The sequence below is a fragment of the Podarcis tiliguerta genome (genome assembly GCF_965153285.1).
Source record: "Podarcis tiliguerta genome assembly, chromosome: 12".
Taxonomy (NCBI): Eukaryota; Metazoa; Chordata; class Lepidosauria; order Squamata; family Lacertidae; genus Podarcis; species Podarcis tiliguerta.
In genome coordinates, this window is record NC_139545.1 from 46,345,656 (window position 1) to 46,364,163 (window position 18,508).

General features: G+C 42.4%; 1 protein-coding gene across 1 annotated transcript in view; it reads left to right on the forward strand.

Moving 5' to 3' along the window:
- Positions 1-18,508, forward strand: part of PTPRN2 (protein tyrosine phosphatase receptor type N2) — a 607,197-nt gene that overhangs the window by 89,845 nt on the left and 498,844 nt on the right. Inside the window, exon 3 of the mRNA XM_083406151.1 lies at positions 16,978-17,091. Coding sequence (XP_083262277.1) covers positions 16,978-17,091 — 114 coding nt within the window. The remainder of the gene's footprint in view (positions 1-16,977; positions 17,092-18,508) is intronic.

Sequence of the window (18,508 nt, forward strand, 5' to 3'; positions counted from 1 at the left end):
TTCGGCTTTGTAATTCGGAATTTATGTGATGTGATTTAATTTGATTTGATTGGCTGGTTAATAAAAATTATATATATATATATATATATATATAGTGGTATTTTTTCCTGATGAGAGAGAGAGAGAGAATGGCAACATTTAAAGACTTTCCAGTGTGATCCAGGTTTCTGACCATAGATGGCAGTGTCTAATGTTTGAACTGGCCCTTTTACACATGCCGTTTTACAATTTTAAATTGCTACAGTACCCACCCATAATAACCACGAACTATACCTATAAAGCTTAGCGTTAACGTCGGGGAATGACACGAAGGGGTGGGGGGTGGGGAAGCCTTCCATTTCAAATTTCAGCCCCAGTGGCTGCACTATGCATATAAAGAAGGAAAAAAGTCTGAAAAAGAATCACAAGCTACATATGAGATCTTCCACCCATATTTGGCCTAACACGGCAGCTAAATATGTTCAGATAGAGTATTAACCTGAAGACCAGCTGTTGAGTGCATAGAACACAGAAGGTCTGTTGACTTCATGACCAGTTCTATTTTTCGGGGGGGGGGGGGAAGAGCTGCCAGAACTCACCAAGAACGCCTCCCTCATTCTCTTAGGATGGCAATGGTGCCCATATGAGAGGTGCTGGAACTGAGTTCTGCTGAGTTCCGGCTGGAAAAAAGCCCTGTTCATGATTGCCTTGTGAGTTTCCTGCAGGCATCTGGAAATAGAACTGCTTTAGCCCAATACTCTGAAGCCCTTCTGATGTTCTTATTGATATGTGTCTCAGATACTTGAACACAGATATAATGAGCTGTAAAGGCAAAGGTAAAGGTACCCCTGACTGTTAGGTCCAGTCGCAGACGACTCTGGGGTTGCATGCTCATCTTGCTCTCTAGGCCGAGGGACCCGATGTTTGTCCGCAGACAGCTTCTGGGTCATGTGGCCAGCATGACTAAGCCGCTTCTGGCAAACCAGAGCAGCGCACGGAAATGGTGTTTACCTTCCCGCTGGAGTGGTACCTATTTATCTACTTGCACTTTTGGGCGTGCTTTCGAACTGCTAGGTTGGCAGGAGCTGGGACCGAGCAAAGGGAGCTTACTCCGTCGTGGGGATTCGAACTGCTGACCTTCTGATTGGCAAGCCCAAGAGGCTCAGTGGTTTAGACCACAGAGCCACCCACGTCCCTATAGATGAGTACTATGGTTTAACTGGTTTGTGTTACCGATTAAACTATTGGTATCCCAACCTAAAAGAATGTGTTGGGTGGCAGCTCATATATATATATATATATATACACACACACACACACACACACACACACTGTTACTTAGTATTGTACTCCAACTCCTCTGAACCTCTCTTAAAAAGGCTGAGGATTCTGGGCTACATACCCGGCCTGCTAGTTAAGTTACTCTATATTAAAAACTGTCAGAGAAAGAAAAGCAATTTCACAAAGTCCCTAAATTAATGAGAGTCTGGTTGCATGTTGGTTGCTTTTTCCCCCCTCCACGCATCTGCGCCCTAGTTCAGACTGCCATTCTTAATCATATTTTAATTTTCAAATAAATTGCTTTCATTATCCTTTCATTTACAATACCATGTGTGCATTACTGCTCATTAATGTTTGTCATCTACTATTCTGAAGCTGGGTTTTTAAATAACCATGGTTGCAACATAGTAATTAAAGATGATCCATGTTGGTTTTACAGAAATTATTCTGAAGCCTTTAAAAACACCAGAACCAAAGTGCATCAAGGAAGAATTGCAATATGTAGACATTGCATCCTCCCACCCCCATTGAAAGTGTTTTAGTTTGTTTATGAAAGGAAAGGTGGCTTAATAGAACCAGCTAACCTAAAGACCTACATTATTCCGCACCCTCCCATTAAGCTGTATTACTTTGTTATAATTGACAGGCCTGCTGGTTCTTAGTTATTGGTATATATTTGTGGCACTGATTTGTACACGAGTCCAATCTTGTTTATCCAAATTGTCAGGAAAGCAACTGAAAACATTCAGATAATTAAATGTTTGGTTAAGCAAGAATGCTGTTTTTGTTGGTATGTCTTGACATAGTGCTACATATGAACATACCGGGAATTTAGATAATTGGGGCAGATAATAGATGTCTGGCTAACGGGGCCTTGTTGAAGATAATAAGAGAAAACAGTTGCATCCCACATGAATTTGCTACAAAATACTGTTAAAATAATTTGATTGGTTCCCCTCCAAACTGCTTTATGTCTTGTTGGATCTGTTCAATAATTCAAACAGCACAGAACAATTTCCTCATTCGCAGAACTGCTGTTAAGTGGCAGAAAAAATGAAAATAAATTGATAAGTGTGGTTATTGCACTAAGAGTGTCTGTGTTTATATCAGCAGTAGCAGGTGTGCAAAAAAGCTCACTGCGTGCTCTGCCAGGCAGTCCCTTTCTACAACACTTTAAAATGTCGTCCTTCAAGCTTACTGGGTTGTATCCAGCTAAGTCATAGTCATGATAAACCTATTGAAGTCAATGGACTTAAGTTAGGGTGCTGCCAGATGGAGTCCTTGCATTGCATTCAGATCTGGTGTGTGTGATCAGCATATAAGCTTCCACACATTTTGTTTGGATATTCATTGACATGCCACTGCTTAGCATCCATACCAGTGGGCAGACCATAGTCACGTATCCTTTATCCTCCATGACCTTTCCCCATTTTTAGGTGCACGAGAATGTCTGTATCTGCATGTGCACATAGGAAAGTATGAAAGAGCAAGATCTTTCATGGTGGGCTTTTCGTAAGGGGTGATATCCATTTCCAGTTTTATTTATTGTGAATACTGAGGTACAGTGCTACCCCACAAGACGAATGCCTCGCAAGACGGAAAACCCGCTAGATGAAAGGGTTTTCCGTTTTTCGATGCGCTTCGCAGGACGAATTTCCCTATGGGCTTGCTTCGCAAGACGAAAATGTCTTGCGAGTCTTGAGATTTTTTTCCGCTCCCCACCCCCTTTTTCTAAGCCGCTAAACCGCTAATAGCCTTTTAGCAGCTAATCCGCTAATCCCTTAAGCCTTTAATAGCCGCTAATAGCCGCTAATCCGCTAATAGGGTTGCTTCGCAAGACGAAAAAACCGCTAGACGAAGAGACTCGTGGAACGAATTATTTTCGTCTTGCGAGGCACCACTGTATTGTGAAAAACAGTATACCTGAAGGAGCATCTCCACCCCCATCGTTCTGCCTGGACACTGAGGTCCAGCGCTGAGGGCCTTCTGGAGGTTCCCTCCCTGCGAGAAGCCAAGTTACAGGGAACCAGGCAGAGGGCCTTCTCGGTAGTGGCACCCGCCCTGTGGAACGCCCTCCCACCAGTTGTCAAAGAGAAAAATAACTACCAAACTTTTAGAAGGCAGCCCTGTTTAGGGAAGCTTTTAATGTTTAATAGGTTATTGTATTTTAGTGTTTTGTTGGAAGCCGACCAGAGTGGCTGGGCAGACCCAGCCAGATGGGCGGGGTATAAATAATAAATTATTATTATATTATTATTATAAATAGCAATTTCAACCTGCTGTTTCAATTGGTAGGTTTGGTGTTGGGCTGGGGCCATATGAAGGCAACAGGGAGCAGCACATGCATGATGGATGTGGACAGGGAAAGGGGACTGTGGGAATCAGATGCAGTCAGGAATGTCATGTCTGATACTAAGGGCGCCACATTGAGTAGCAGCAGCAGCAAGGAGAAGAGAGCAGGATGTAAGGAAGCTGGTTGTTGGGATGCCACCTGTGGAGATGGTTTTGATTGATTGCTCCCCAGTCAGGTCCAAAGCCAGACTTAAGACCACCTGAGAAGGAAATGGGCTTCTTGTAGTTGCAGGTAACTGTGGACACAGGCTGTGGAAAATTCACCACTTAGGGATGGTAATGCAAATGTAAACAACAACAACAAAAGTTTTCTCTGGAACAAGGCTGGGTATCAGAGGACAACTTGTTGTTGTTTTTTGGTCCATAATGGTTTTTCAAATTGAGATGCTCGTCTTGTGCTGTGGTGAACAACACAGAAACCTGTCCCAGGCACATAATTTTCAGTTAGATGTCATTGAAAGCTATAAGTGTTTTTTTGTGTGTTTTCAGTCTGAGCGCGCATTTTCTTCTAATGAGCTTTGCAACACTTTCCCCTGGGTTGTGAGGTATAAGCAGCACAGTACGAGAACAAACTCGGTCAATTTGTGCTGATGTTCATAACTACATGTAAGTGGGAAATATATAATCCATCCTCTCCATTACTTTGAAGTAGTTTCCACCCACTCTAATCTTGTCCATCTGCTTGTCACTTTTGTGTTCTGTACAGTGGTTAGTACCACAATGGATTACATCTTATGATACAGACATATGTCTATATCTGTTTCTATAGCTGTATTTCTCTAACTATCATTGCTTCTGTCTGTAACTATTTCTGTATCTGTATCTATCTGTCATTTGCTTGGTGTTACTTGCTTGATGATACTCAAGTTATGAAGTAACTAGAAGATAGTTTCTTATAGTTTTGCTCGTACTTATAAATTATAATGCAGCTGCAGTTTGCTCAATGTGTTGCAGAGAGGCTTCTTAACCATTTTCCCTTGAGCTATTTTTCATCTGAAAATTGTGCCACGATTTCTTTAACTCCAGGTGGGGGGAAAGGTGCTGCTACTTGTATCTTTTCTTCATTAGTAGTGGAAGCAGCTTCTCTAGTCGTTTAGTCGTGTCCGACTCTTCGTGACCCCATGGACCAGAGCACGCCAGGCACTCCTGTCTTCCACTGCCACCCGCAGTTTGGTCAGATTCATGTTTGTAGCTTCGAGAACACTGTCTAACCATCTCGTCCTCTGTCGTCCCCTTCTCCTTGTGCCCTCCATCTTTCACAACATCAGGGTCTTTTCCAGGGAGTCTTCTCATGAGGTGGCCAAAGTATTGGAGCCTCAGCTTCAGGATCTGTCCTTCCAGTGAGCACTCAGGGCTGATTTCCTTCAGAATGGATAGGTTTGATCTTGTAGTAAAGGTTTGATCATGTAGGAAAAAGTATTAAGAAGCATATTCTTTCTCCCTCCCCCCCCCCAAAAAAAATTTGGCCTTCCACTTCAAATTGCAGATTTCAATGCCTGACAAAAACAATCTTCTTCTAAAGGAACAACAATGCAGCTTCCGGGTTGGCGCTCTTGGCTGCAGCAGACCTCCTTCGTCTCGGAGGAGACTGCTCTCTGAAAAGAAGGGTCTGACCGCCTACGGCGAGGCGGAGACCCGCTAAAAACCATGGTCGGAGGAAGACCGTGGACTTGGGATCCGGCTGGTGCCAGTAGCGCCTCCCTTACTCGCGGGGAGACCCGGCTCCGGGCTCCGGAGCGATGTGGGGTGAGCGGCGCGGCACTTTGGATCGATCGCTGTTTTCAGGGAGTGAAGCCGCACAGCTGCTGTCAGGAAGCGCTAACTTTTCCTGTGGACATTTGGATTAAAGAAACTCTCGTAAGTAATGGAAATTGGATTATAAATTACTGAAACTCGGCATCAGATGGAAGGTTAAAACAGGAAGCCTGCCTTCCACTTTGTAGAAAGATCAAGGCAAAAGTGTGAGAACTGGAGCCTTTAAAAAGTACTTCACAAGGTAATAAATCTGTCACCTAAGCCCTTTAAACCCCCCCTCGGAAGCAGGGAAGAGGGGGAGATTGCTTTTAACAGTTTATAGTCCTGCAGAGCAGGGTACTTTGAACTTATCTTTACCATCTCGAGCCCGGGACCGGGCGGCCAAAACAAGAAAAAGAATCTTTATAACAAGAAATAAATTATTAAGAATTATTAAGAAGAAAAGGATTAAGAGAGAACTCAATCTATTGTTTACTGTTTGGGAAAGGAAAAAAGGAGTTAAATGACAACTGTTCTTGTGGCTGTGGAAAGTTACAGAAACTCATGTTGGAATGTTACAATTGTTATACCTTTGGATAGAAACTTTCACACAGGCTGCAACTTTACAGACTAAATAAGCATTCGACCTTGACAGCAAGATAACATTGAAAGAACAGACTTGGGAACATGGAGGGAAGAATAGCAGCTCTGTTTGAGCAATTTCAAAAAAAACTGTCTATTTTGGAATTTGGCATTTCTGATTTGAAGGAAAATGTTCACAGCCTGGCTCAAGAAGGGAAAAAATTACTAAACTCGGCCCAAGGATTGGAATTAAATCAACAAGGAAGGACAACTGAGAAGAATATGGATCAAACAGAACAGGTTCCGTCTTTACAAGAGGAACCCCTGGTGGAAAATACAGTAATAGAGCCTCAAGTTGATGGACAAAAAGTGGATTATGAGAGCAAAGAGTTTAAAGGACAGATCTGGATAAGGAGTGCCATGTATGGACTAAGAGACACAGGTTTGATAAGATATATCTTGGAAATTGGCACTCTGAGAAAGTTTGAAGAGGTGAATTTCAGCAACCTTAAAGAGTGTGTGGAGCAAACTTTGGACAATTCTTTGGTCTACAAGAGGAATTACAGAGTTCGGGCAAGCTTGTTCATAAAGGTTAATGGAGAGGTTGAGGGGAATGTGGTTTGGGACACAATTTTAAGCTCAAAAAAGACTCTCCAGACAGGCCAGAAAGATGATTTAAAGGCCTCGGACACCAGGCAGCCTGGCTGATGGACTGAATTTATCGATTGGAAAGACTTAAAAAATTTGTAAAAAGGATTGGCAGCACCTAAAACCGGGGGGATGAGATGGGGGAAAAATTGGAGATTATTAAGTAAAATTGATAAAATATGGTTTTAATAAGTATTTTGAGGGGATGACGGAAGGAAGTTAACTGGTTCCAGGAGTAAGATAAAGAAAATGAAAAATTAAGATATAAGGGTATATAATTATAGAATCTAAGATCAGAAGTTTTAAGATAAATTCTTTTTCTTTATATTATTATTGTTTTGTTTTTTTTTTTAAAAAAAGAGGTAAAGGTAAATAAGGGAAAAAGTATCAAAAGTCGGAGGGAATTTGCCGATTAGATTAAAATCAGGAATATAAAGAGGGAGGTGGGAGGAAGTCATGGAAACAAGTTAAAGGAAAAAAGGGAATGTGAGACTTTGTGTTGTGTGGGGTACTTTTGTGTTTTGTTTTTTGGGATTTTTGTGTAGGGGGATGGGGAAGAGGGTTTTTTGATTTTTGTTTTTCCTTTTTCCTTTTTTTCTTTTGCTGTTCTTTTTTCTTTTCTTTGTTTTTTGTGGGTATGTTTTGTTTTGATGTTACGTTGTTGAAAAATCTTAATAAATATTATTAAAAAAAACAAAAAACAATGCAATTCATAACATGTAGTTCTGCCCTAAGTCAAGATAGTAACTTCTGTTGCCAATGATGCTTCCTGTGCACTTAGCTTTCTTGGCCTTCACTCTGTGATATAAGTATACATTGTGATTCTCCGCTCCTATATGACATGGAAAATGTTACTCCAAAGTCATAGAATCATAGAATCATAGAGTTGGAAGAGACCACAAGGGCCATCGAGTCCAACCCCCTGCCAAGCAGGAAACACCATCAGAGCACTCCTGACATATGGTTGTCAAGCAGAAAACAACCTTTCTCCCTCCTCTATGTGACATCCTTTTATATATTTGAACATGGCTATCATATCACCCCTTAACCTCCTCTTCTCCAGGCTAAACATGCCCAGCTCCCTTAGCCGTTCCTCATAAGGCATCGTTTCCAGGCCTTTGACCATTTTGGTTGCCCTCCTCTGGACACGTTCCAGTTTGTCAGTGTCCTTCTTGAACTGTGGTGCCCAGAACTGGACACAGTGTTTCATGTGTGCCTCTGAAATGTAATGGGAGATATGGTTCTGTCTATGTAGTATGTATTTGCATAATATGTCAATAAATCACATATTGCATCCATGTGGTTTAGTGAAATATTCTGGTGCTATGTTCATGTCTTCCTTTACAGGAGTGCGAATTTTGAGGAAATTCCTGTGCAGCCAATATTTATGAATGTGATATAAAAGACATGTTACAAAATAAGCTTTTTGTTTTAGATTGGAAGTATTCATACCACGTGCTTACCAAGTAGTATGTAACATTTAGCAAGATAAGCATAAGAATTTTTGATTATTTATTACCCTGAAGAGAGAATGACAGAAGATCCTGTTTTTAAACTCCATCTCATAATTAAGGTTTTTAATTAAATGCTTCCGCACTGAAAATCGGGTTTTTATTAAAGTATTAAAGTATTAAAACAAGAAATTTCCTGTGCCTAACCTGGAATGTGAATGGGAAACAAGTGCAGAGGCTGTGTGAGTAATGATCCGGTTGGAAATTGCTATCCTTCTCTGTGTACGTGAGAGATGTTGCTGTAGATAAAATTTTAACGTTGCCAATTTGACATGCATTTGCCTTTATTACAAGCAGGGCATAATGTACAAAGATTCCCATCCCCTTCATCATTGCCACCAGTACTCTGATCTGCCGGTGGAACGTGCAACTGAGAAATGGCTGCTTTCCTTTATAGAGGGAATTGGTGATGTCAATGAATGGCTGAGCTCTTACCAAGAAAGACCAAAAGAGTCTTATGCATGCAAATTTATAACTTCCCCCTGTTTGTTTTTTTGTGGTTTAGAATGAGCAGTGCAGAAAATTACCTTGGTGGGCGAGGTGATGGTAGAGGACACGAACAATAGCCACTGACTATCCAGATATTTTATTTTTTAAAAAGGACTAAAAGATTTCTCTTTTTCTTCCCACATAATGTGCCGTTTTCATTTTGTGCTGCATATAACCCTCCATGTCACAGCTTTCTATTCTTGTCTGAATAGTCAATGAAACATTAGGAAGCCGATAAGAGAAGCTCTGGCCTGTTACTTGGCAACGGCTGTTGAGCAGAGCAGAGTGCTGTTGATTGAGGAGATTAGCTGCCATAGATAAACCTCCTTTTTGCTGCCCTGCTGCTCATCTTTCCACCCTTAACAGGTAGTTCCGAATATGACTGCAGCTGGGGAGAATGAGCTTTATTGCGAACCAAGTTTGCTTGACAGGTTTACGGTAGTAACTTAAACCAAAAAAACCCCCTTTACTTTCATTAAATTGAGTGCATTGTGGCTTAAGTTCTTCCCTTGTTCCAGAATAAATACTTTTATTTATTTTTTTGGAGGGGTGCCCACGATAAGAAGGCATCTGTGCTTTTTCCCGTCTGCATCCTTAAGCTTCAAGCCTCAAATCATTACCTTCAGGGTAGTCCAACTGGTGCCACTGAGATCTTTCCAGATTAGTGGGATGTTGGAAAGAAAACATGGCTCTGGAATTCCTTTTGCAACAAATGAAAGAATGAAAAATAAACATTTAACCAACAGTTACTGTGCAATATCATTCTGGGGCCAAGCTGGAGTTCTCTATCCTCAGTTGGTGACCCTAATGTAACTTACTCCAGAGTAATCTCATATAAAACGTGGTACTGTGTCATAATAGTAACAGGATTACAACTGCAACTGTTGGTTGCATCCACCTGTTTAAAGCAGCCTAATAGTTTCACATCATAAAAATGTGGTCTGCTTAACAACATACCGAACCCACTTCAAAAGAAATCTCTCTCAGTCTCATTAGGGTTGCACAGTATTCAAGAAGTATCTCTCTGCCCAACTACAGTTGTTTGAGTCTACAAAAGAGGTTCTCAAACTATTGTGAGCTCTACACAAAAATAAAAAATAAAATTTGAAACCCACAGTTATTTTCTAACCAAAAGCAGTGTGAACACAAGCAGCCTGAGAGCTGCCTCGTGGGAGAGGTTTCGAAAGCTTCAAATGACAGTTTTGCAATTAAATGAGAGGCAAAATTGATATATAAGTGACTTCGACAGTTGAGAGGATTATTTGCAGCGTTGCTGGGGGAAAATGAGCCAAATCAGAAAAAAGGTTAGTGTCTCTTGGGAGTATGTGGAGTGGGGATGATGTCTGTCTGAAATTAGCTTCCGCTATCTGGAAGAGGAGTTGGAAACCTATGGCCTTACAGATGTTGCTATATTACAACTCCCACTATCTTTGACCATTGGCTATGCTGACTGGGGCTGATGGGAGTTGGAGTCCCAACAATGTCTGGAGGGCCACGGGTTGTCTGCTGTTGCTCTAGAACAATTAAATTTAAGGTAGGAATAAAAGCAGCAGAACACTTGTGGCTGATAAGGCAGCTTGTTAGTCAAATTCTCCATTGTGTGGCAATAGAGGAGGGAATTTCTACACACAATTTCACATGCCAAGATGTGTTATTGGAGGCAGGGAGTACAGCATCCAGTATGGTCAGTCCCTTCTCAATTACCACAATATAACAGTGGTTTCTACTGAGAAACCTCCTTCACCAGCTACCACTGCAGTAGAATGAACATGAGAAGAAGAAGCAAAAAACAAAGCAAAACCCAAACACCTCAAGTAGCTCTAATGAAGAGAGATTCTGGGAAAAGATTTTTAACAGAAACCCCCCACAGGCTATGGATGGCTGTGCAAAGTGAAGAATAAGCTGAAAAATCTACTAATATAGATATTGTTCCATGATGGCATATCTCTCCTATGTGCAATTTTGAATGTGTGAAGAACTTGTACATAGGGCTTTGTGGAGGAACTCCTGTCAAGATTAATCAATCAGAAAATGAAGGTTGTATACAAACTTTAAAAAAAATTGACAAGCTTGGATATTGGTGAGAAATTGTTCTTTGTATATGGAGTATTAAGCATGAATCTGGCTTTCCTTATTGGGCCAGATTACAGTTTCCTTGTAGCATCACCTTTGGGTACAACTGCCATTCATTCTATTTAATCACAATCTGAGCCAAGGGAGGAGCCATTGCTGGAACAGTTTCTCATGAGGAAACTGCAACCTTACGCTGAGCAGAGCTGGACTAGATTCCCCACGCTTCTTGTGTTCATTTATAGCAGGGATGGGGAACCTAGAATCATAGAATCATAGAGTTGGAAGAGACCACAAGGGCCATCGAGTCCACCTGTGGTCTTTCAACTTTCCTCTTTCCAGGGACTGATGGGAGTTTAAAACCAACATCATTTCAAGAGCTGGAGGTGCCCTGTCTCTTATTTAAAGGAGGAATGACACACTCAGGGGTTGTCTGAATGAGCTTAGAGAGGAACCACAGTCAAGAACCTGGTTTTGAGTTACTCAGACCGTCCAAGAAAATATTAGTATATTAGACATATTGCTGACCAATTCTTTGAAAGTGGCTGCCATGGAGGTTGCTCTGTGCAGGAAGCCATTCTGGCTTAAGACATAGCTGTCAATGTTTCCCTTTTTTAAAGGGAAATTCCCTTATTCCGAATAGGATTCCTCACAAGAAAAGGGAAAAATTGACAGCTATGGCTTAAGATCATAGCCTTGCCCCCTCCTCACACTGTGCCAAGTCCAATGGTTAAAAACTTGCAGTGAAGGCAGGGGTCAGCAAACTTTTTCAGCAGGGGGCGAGTCCACTGTCCTCCAGACCATGCGGGGGGCCAGACTATATTTGGGGGGGGGGGGAGTGATGCAAGAGCACCACGAGCCCCAGTGGCTGCTTACCTGTGTCTTGCGAGTGGCAGGGGCTGGCGGAGGTGGAGGGACAATGAGCAATGAGTGCACAAAAGGGCTCCAGAGAGGGGCTGCTTAAAATGGCGGCCGCTCAAGCACTGCTGCTGGCACCAACAAAGCCCAGCCCCCTTCCTCCTCTAGGCAGGGCGGGGAGGAGGGAGGGAGGAGGTGTTGCTGCCGCCGCCGTGGGAGGGAGGGGGAAGGAGAGGGAAAGAATGTGCACGCTGGCGATCCACGCAGCCATTCCCGACCATCCGTGGGCTGGATCCAGAAGGCAATTGGGCCTTTGTTTGCCTACCGATAATGTAGGGAGCTTGAATGCATACAGTAACTGTGTTTTAAGTGCTTCAATGTAGCAACTGCATTATTAGAAGCAGACGTCATTGCCCTTCCATTTAAAGGTCACTGAATGCAATTTCAAGTCAGCCAATTTAAGGAACACGAAAAGAAGCGCGTCAAGGGCTATGGCATAGAACTTATCCTCAAATCCCACAATTTTAGGAATGACTTCAGGTACCTTAATTTCGCTTTCAGCTTTGCGTAGAATTTATGGGATCCCTTAAAAGGGAGAGAGACATTTACATTAGAGGATGGGTGGAGCCCCATTGCAGCCCAGGGGCCACATTCCCTCATGGGCAACCTTTTGGAGGCCACATGCCTGTGGTGCGCTGGGCCGGAGGCAAAAATGGGAGGAGCAACAGGTGAGGCTGTTATGTTTGTACAGCAAAATTGAGAGGTTTCTACACTCACCTCTTTTCTCCAGGCAGGGAAACATGAGGCATTACCACAGTTCAAGCACATCTTTCAGGCAGGCAAAAGGACTTGAAGAGGGTACAGAACCAGGGCTATTGAGGGGTGAAGCCTGGAGATATGAGGCTGGATTAGGAAGAAATATGCCCTAGGAAGATAGAGAGGCCTGGATAGCCACAATTGACACACACACACACACACACAAACACCGGCCTGTGCACCAGAGCAACTGTCTTTGATTTTTGTGAGATATCATATCACATAAAAAGTAGGCTGGTGTTCTTTTTGCAGGATAGTGTCCTTATGATGTGGTGCAGTTTGGCTGCTGGAGTAGGCAGATGCAGCCCATGGTGCCATGGTGGATCCGTCTTTATTTTTAAACTGAACAACAGCTCCCGGGGGCAGGCTGGTAAAACAAATGTTAAAACAGCTCCTTCACTACATAAAAGTAGAACTTACTTGTTTGAATTGTAATGAGTTCTCCTAAGCCTGGAAAGATGAAATGAGTGCAGCTAGAACCTTTTCAGACACGGAGAAAGATGTCTGAAGAAATCAACTTAGCGAGTGCCACAGTAGACGCTGTATCAGGGAGGAAGATAAGCAAAAATAGTGTTCTCTTAAGTGGAGTTAAAAGTAAAGGTAAAGGGACCCCTGACCATTAGGTCCAGTCGTGGATGACTCTGGGGTTGTGGCCCTCATCTCGCTTTATTGGCCGAGGGAGCCGGCGTACAGCTTCTGGGTCATGTGGTCAGCATGACTAAGCTGCTTCTGGCGAACCAGAGCAGTGCACGGAAATGACGTTTACCTTCCCACTGGAGCGGTACCTATTTCGAACTGCTATGTTGGCAGGAGCAGGGACCGAGCAACGGGCGCTCACCACGTTGTGGGGATTCAAACTGATCAGCAAGCCCTAAAACTGTTTTTCTTATCAAGCATTTTCTTATCGAGACACTCTATAGTCCTCTCTTTTCCCCTCATTAAGGAATCATTTTGAAAACCCAAACTATAGCTTCTTCCTTTCAGGGAGAGATGGAGAGGACGTGGGACGGGGGGAGAGAAATTATTGCCATTTAGATCCTTCCTATATAATCTTTCAGTTTTGCTCTTTGATTCACATGTGAATGCTTTCTGATGCTTTCAAAGTTTAACCTAAGAGGATTTATTCCTCATGAAGTCAGCATTCTCTTTGACCTCTGTGCAGAGGTGTATTTAGGGTCCCTTGTGCCCTACACCACATAAAAAGCACACACACTTTACCATAGCCACATTAGCAATTACTACATTTTATGTGTGACAGCAGCCGCGCATTGCCACACACATATACATCATGCACTCCATAGTCTGATAGGGGTTTTTTGCGCATGCCCCTAGACTTGCACCCCTGGCAGGGGCTGATTTCACCAACCCCTAGTATGCCTCTGGCATACTGTGAGCAACTACTGTCAGAAATGAGAAGCTGTTTCTCAGATTGCATTGTATTGTGCTGTCTCAAAATTTGAGCACCATAGAATTCTATAGAATTCAAATTGTAAGCGTACTTCAGACCATTGATGGTCCATGCACCATAGTTTGGGGACCCTGGGTCTACACTCAGGTAGTGGCCAGTTTCAGAATGGGGACATTCCCAACACTACCTGGAGCTGTCAGGGATTGAAACCAGACCTTTTTGCATGTGAAGCAGATGCTGTACCACCATTAAGCCACAGCCCTTCCCCAAGGTCTCTCCAAGCTCTGGGAATGCGCATAGTTGGAGGGTGGGAATAGCATGTGCAGCCCTGCTCCTCACATGCATTGAATGAACATCTGAAAACAAAAACAGGTTGGGTTGGGATACTCTGAACAACCGTGCTGTTTTGTAGCTACTTAAAGGCAGTTGCTAGTGGAAGTAGAAAGGAGGAGGAGGTAACAGTGGCAATGGTGAGGTGGTCCCAGGATTTTGGCCATTCAATAACCATGGCCCAATGGGAAAATTTATGGAAGATCAATTGGAAATTCACAAACTGTTACACGATTAGAGAGAACTTTCAAAAAATGCAACATCGATGGTATCTAACACCATAGAAACTTTCAAGACTGTATAAAAATGTGTCAAGTAATTGTTGGAGATGCGGAGACTCAGGAACATTCTACCATATGTGGTGGATATGTAGGAAAATACAGGTATTCTGGGAGAGTATACATGCAGAACTGCAAAAAATGCTAAAGATCTCTTTCAATAAAAAACCAGAGGCCTACCTCCTGGGAATAACAGATTTGGATATTCCACAAAAGAGGAAGGGTATCTTTTTATATGCGACGGCGGCAGCAAGAGTTTTGATCGCAGCAAAATGGAAGAGTAATGAAATCCCCTCTATACAAGATTGGATCCAAATATGGAAATATGGAATAGACGGGAAGTTGGGTCTTTAGTGTTAAGACCAATAGATGTTTTATTGTTTGCCAAGAAAATTATGTGTCTATGGTTATTTTTGTAATTTGTGTGTAATTTGGTATTTGTGTTTTTTTTGTGTGTGTTTTTTCTTGTTGTATAAATAAATATTTAAAAAAAAGGAAGTGGAAGTGGAAGTGGATGTGAGAGCTGGACCATAAAGAAGGCTGATCGCCAAAGAATTGATGCTTTTGAATTATGGTGCTGGAGGAGACTCTTGAGAGTCCCATGGACTGCACGAAGATCAAACGTATCCATTCTTAAGGAAATCAGCCCTGAGTGCTCACTGGAAGGACAGATCCTGAAGCTGAGGCTCCAATACTTTGGCCACCTCATGAGAAGACTCCCTGGAAAAGACCCTGATGTTGGGAAAGATTGAGGGCACAAGGAGAAGGGGACAAAAGAGGACAAGATGGTTGGACAGTGTTCTCAAAGCTACAAACATGAGTCTGACCAAACTGCTGGAGGCAGTGGAAGACAGGAGTGCCTGGCATGCTCTGGTCCATGGGGTCACGAAGAGTCGGACACGACTAAACGACTAAACAACAACAAAAGGCATTTGCTAGGCTTATCTCCGAGGATGAGAAACACAAAATAGATAAAGCATGTCATCAGACCAGCTTGCTTTGTTGTAAGAGTGTGTAGAGAATAGAGCAAGCATGCATTCGCCAGGAAGGAAAACATCACCACACGTTTGTGTATCCCTTTAGAAGCTATCCATAGCTTCAGAACTCAGTATTTTGTAGGATAGAGAAATACGAAATCCAAGCTAACTCAAAATATATGGTGGTGTGGCAGAAATCTTTTGTGTGGAGTAATCGTTGCTCAACTGTTAGGAAGAAATCACACTTGAAAATTTGCAGAATTTTTTTTATATATAAAAAAAACATTTTAACTGCATCTCTTCAAGTCTAGGTTAATATTCCAGTTTATAATGTAAATTAAATGACTTTGATATAGGTGTGTACTCTATAATACCATAGACGGACTGTTTGAATGTTGAGAGCAGCTGTTTCCCCCTCTATCTACTCTTTCATCTTGTTGAAGCTCCATATAAATAAATAGGTACTTCCAAATTAATTCACAATGTTATGTTCTATTAGTCAAATTGCACTGTCCCTTTTGATTATGAATGCAATATCTGCAGTAATTACTGAATTAAAACAAGCAGTATGAAGAATAGCATGCTAATTAAACTTTTTGCATTTTCAATAGTTTTCTGTGGATCACTGTGTACAGGTGAAGACAACAATAAATGCACCCATTTTTTTGAAGCCTAGCGCTGCAGATGGTCAGAGGATATTATAAGCACCCGAGTTCTAAATTAGTCTTTTGTATGGAAGGGAGAAAGGTAATTTGAATGTTTGAACTCCCCCTCCTCTGCCTATCTTCTTCTTCCCACACAGGAAGCTTGTCTTGAAATGAACAATTCTCTAAATAAAGACTAATTAGGACCTAAATTAATTAGAAGGTGTGATATGAAAAGAGCTTGATGAGAAGGGTCTGTCATTTTAGATGAATGGAATGGAGCTAAATAAATTAGGTTCCATTAATATCTCATTGTTGCATGAGCCGCTCCCTTTTATTGCATTCATTAGAGGGTACTACATTAAACTAGCCTTGGCTGCTTATTATCGATTCACCACTCATTTACTACTACATAGCTCCTGTATTAAAAGGAGCGGGGGCGGGGGAAAGAAACCCTCTCTCTGCAAACTAACATACATGTTTCCTGGGCAGTCTGGTTTTCATGAGAGTTACAGTGGTACCTTGGGTTACATACGCTTCAGTTTACATATGCTTCAGGTTACAGGCTCCGCTAACCAGAAATATTACCTCGGGTTAAGAACTTTGCTTCAGGATGAGAACAGAAATCGTGCTCCAGTGGCAGGGCGGCAGCAGGAGGCCCCATTAGCTAAAGTGGTGCTTCAGGTTAAGAACAGTTTCAGGTTAAGAATGGACCTCCAGAACAAATTAGGTACTTAACCCGAGGTACCACTTTATTGCTTTATTTATTTGCTTTGGCATTACTAGAAAGGATGTATCAAAAAGTGAAGCAGTTTTTAAGGGAAGGTGACCAATTACTTTCTCATTACCACGTTTCGTACAACTGGAGGTATCTCTTTCTCATTACCATGTTTAGTGCAACTGTCATAGTAACAGAACATATTGCAAATTTCTTTGTGTATGTAGGTATGTCATAGAACAATGTGATTTATTCACCCTTTTACCTTATGCCCCACCCCCTTTTTTTTTTACCTTCTCCAGATGGAGTATTTGGGAGATGTCAACAGGTGCCAGTGATAGACGTGTACAAGTATGAAGTTTCACCACTCATCCTCCAGCACTTGAGAATTGTCTTAGAGAAGCTGTTACACAGAGGTACTGTACAGAACAGAAATGTTAGATAGCATGTGGATATATCGATTCATTGGTATAAAGGGGTCCAGCTTTTGCAGAGCTTTGAGCGAAACATTTTACTCCAGCCATGTCAGGTAGGCTTGGAATGAGCTGTGTTGCTTCCCCAGAATTCATAAACCCCTTCTGCCCTTTCTGTTGAAGGAGGACAAGTTGCAGTCCAGTTAATTATTAGGTCACTTCCAGACAACCTGTTTCTTCAGCATTCATCCTGATTTGTTTGTGGAGAGATTAGATGGCACCGACTATTTATTGAGCATGCATTCCTATTTGTTTGTGGAGAAGTTGCATGCATAGCTGTCAACCGTCCCTTATTTGGCGGGAAAGTCCCTTATCCCAGCACTGTGTCCCGCTGCTGTCCCTTATTGATGGATGTCCCTTAAATTTCCCGGGTTTCAAAGGAAGCAGCTCCTCTCCCTCCTCCCTGCTGGCGAGGGAGGAGGGAGGCTCCAACTGTGTTGCTTGGCTGCGTTGCTCACCCATTAAGGAGTCTAAGAATGACTGGGGGATGGAGCTTGCATGCCTTGTGCCGATCAAATCAGCCGCATTGCCTGGGGGCTCGCCTTTGCTCAGCGCTTCCCAGCAGAGAGGTGACGGAGGTTTTCCTTGCTGCATCCCCTTTGCTGGGTTGCTGCGCTGTGGGAACCACTGCTTGAGGCTTCGTTTGGCTGCTGTCTGGGCTTTCTGCCTTTGGCTCGGAGGGGCTCAGAAGTTGAACATACCTGTGCTCCAAAAATCCCTTATTTTGGCTGCTGGTCCCTTATTTTCAAATCTGTAAGTTGACAGCTATGATTGCATGGCATGTCTTTCCTTATTGCAATAAGTCAACTCTTTTGGGGAGGCAGGTTTGTTGCACAAAACCTCAAATCCAACTTCAATTGTGCAGCCTGAATTTGCTGATATGTGATTGAATCCCACCTGAAAATAGCAGTAGGCTGGAAAACCCCTTCCACTACTTTCTCCCAGGAGCAAGAGCAGTCCCTTCCTGTTTGAGATTAATGCAAGCAACTAGTTCCCACAGACACAACTTCATGACAACGGGGCTCAGGAGTCTAAGGGAAGGAAGCTGCTGGTAAGGCTGTGTAGGGCAGCCAGCAAGAAAGGCCATGAAAATTAATTACATTGCCAAATAATGCACAGCAAATCTCTTTCGCTCTTTTGTAACAATTTTCCTCTGCATGTTTCATTTTCGACCATTTGGGCGTATGTTTTATCCGATAATAAGATATTCAGCTTTATTGCAATTACGATTTCCATTTTTCTTCCCTGTTTCATAGTCATTGATTACTTCCAAATTATACCTGTGATCAAAGCAGAGATCAAAGAGGTGTTAGGTTCTGTATCAATAAATTAAAGTAAAAAAAAAAATTACAAAAACATC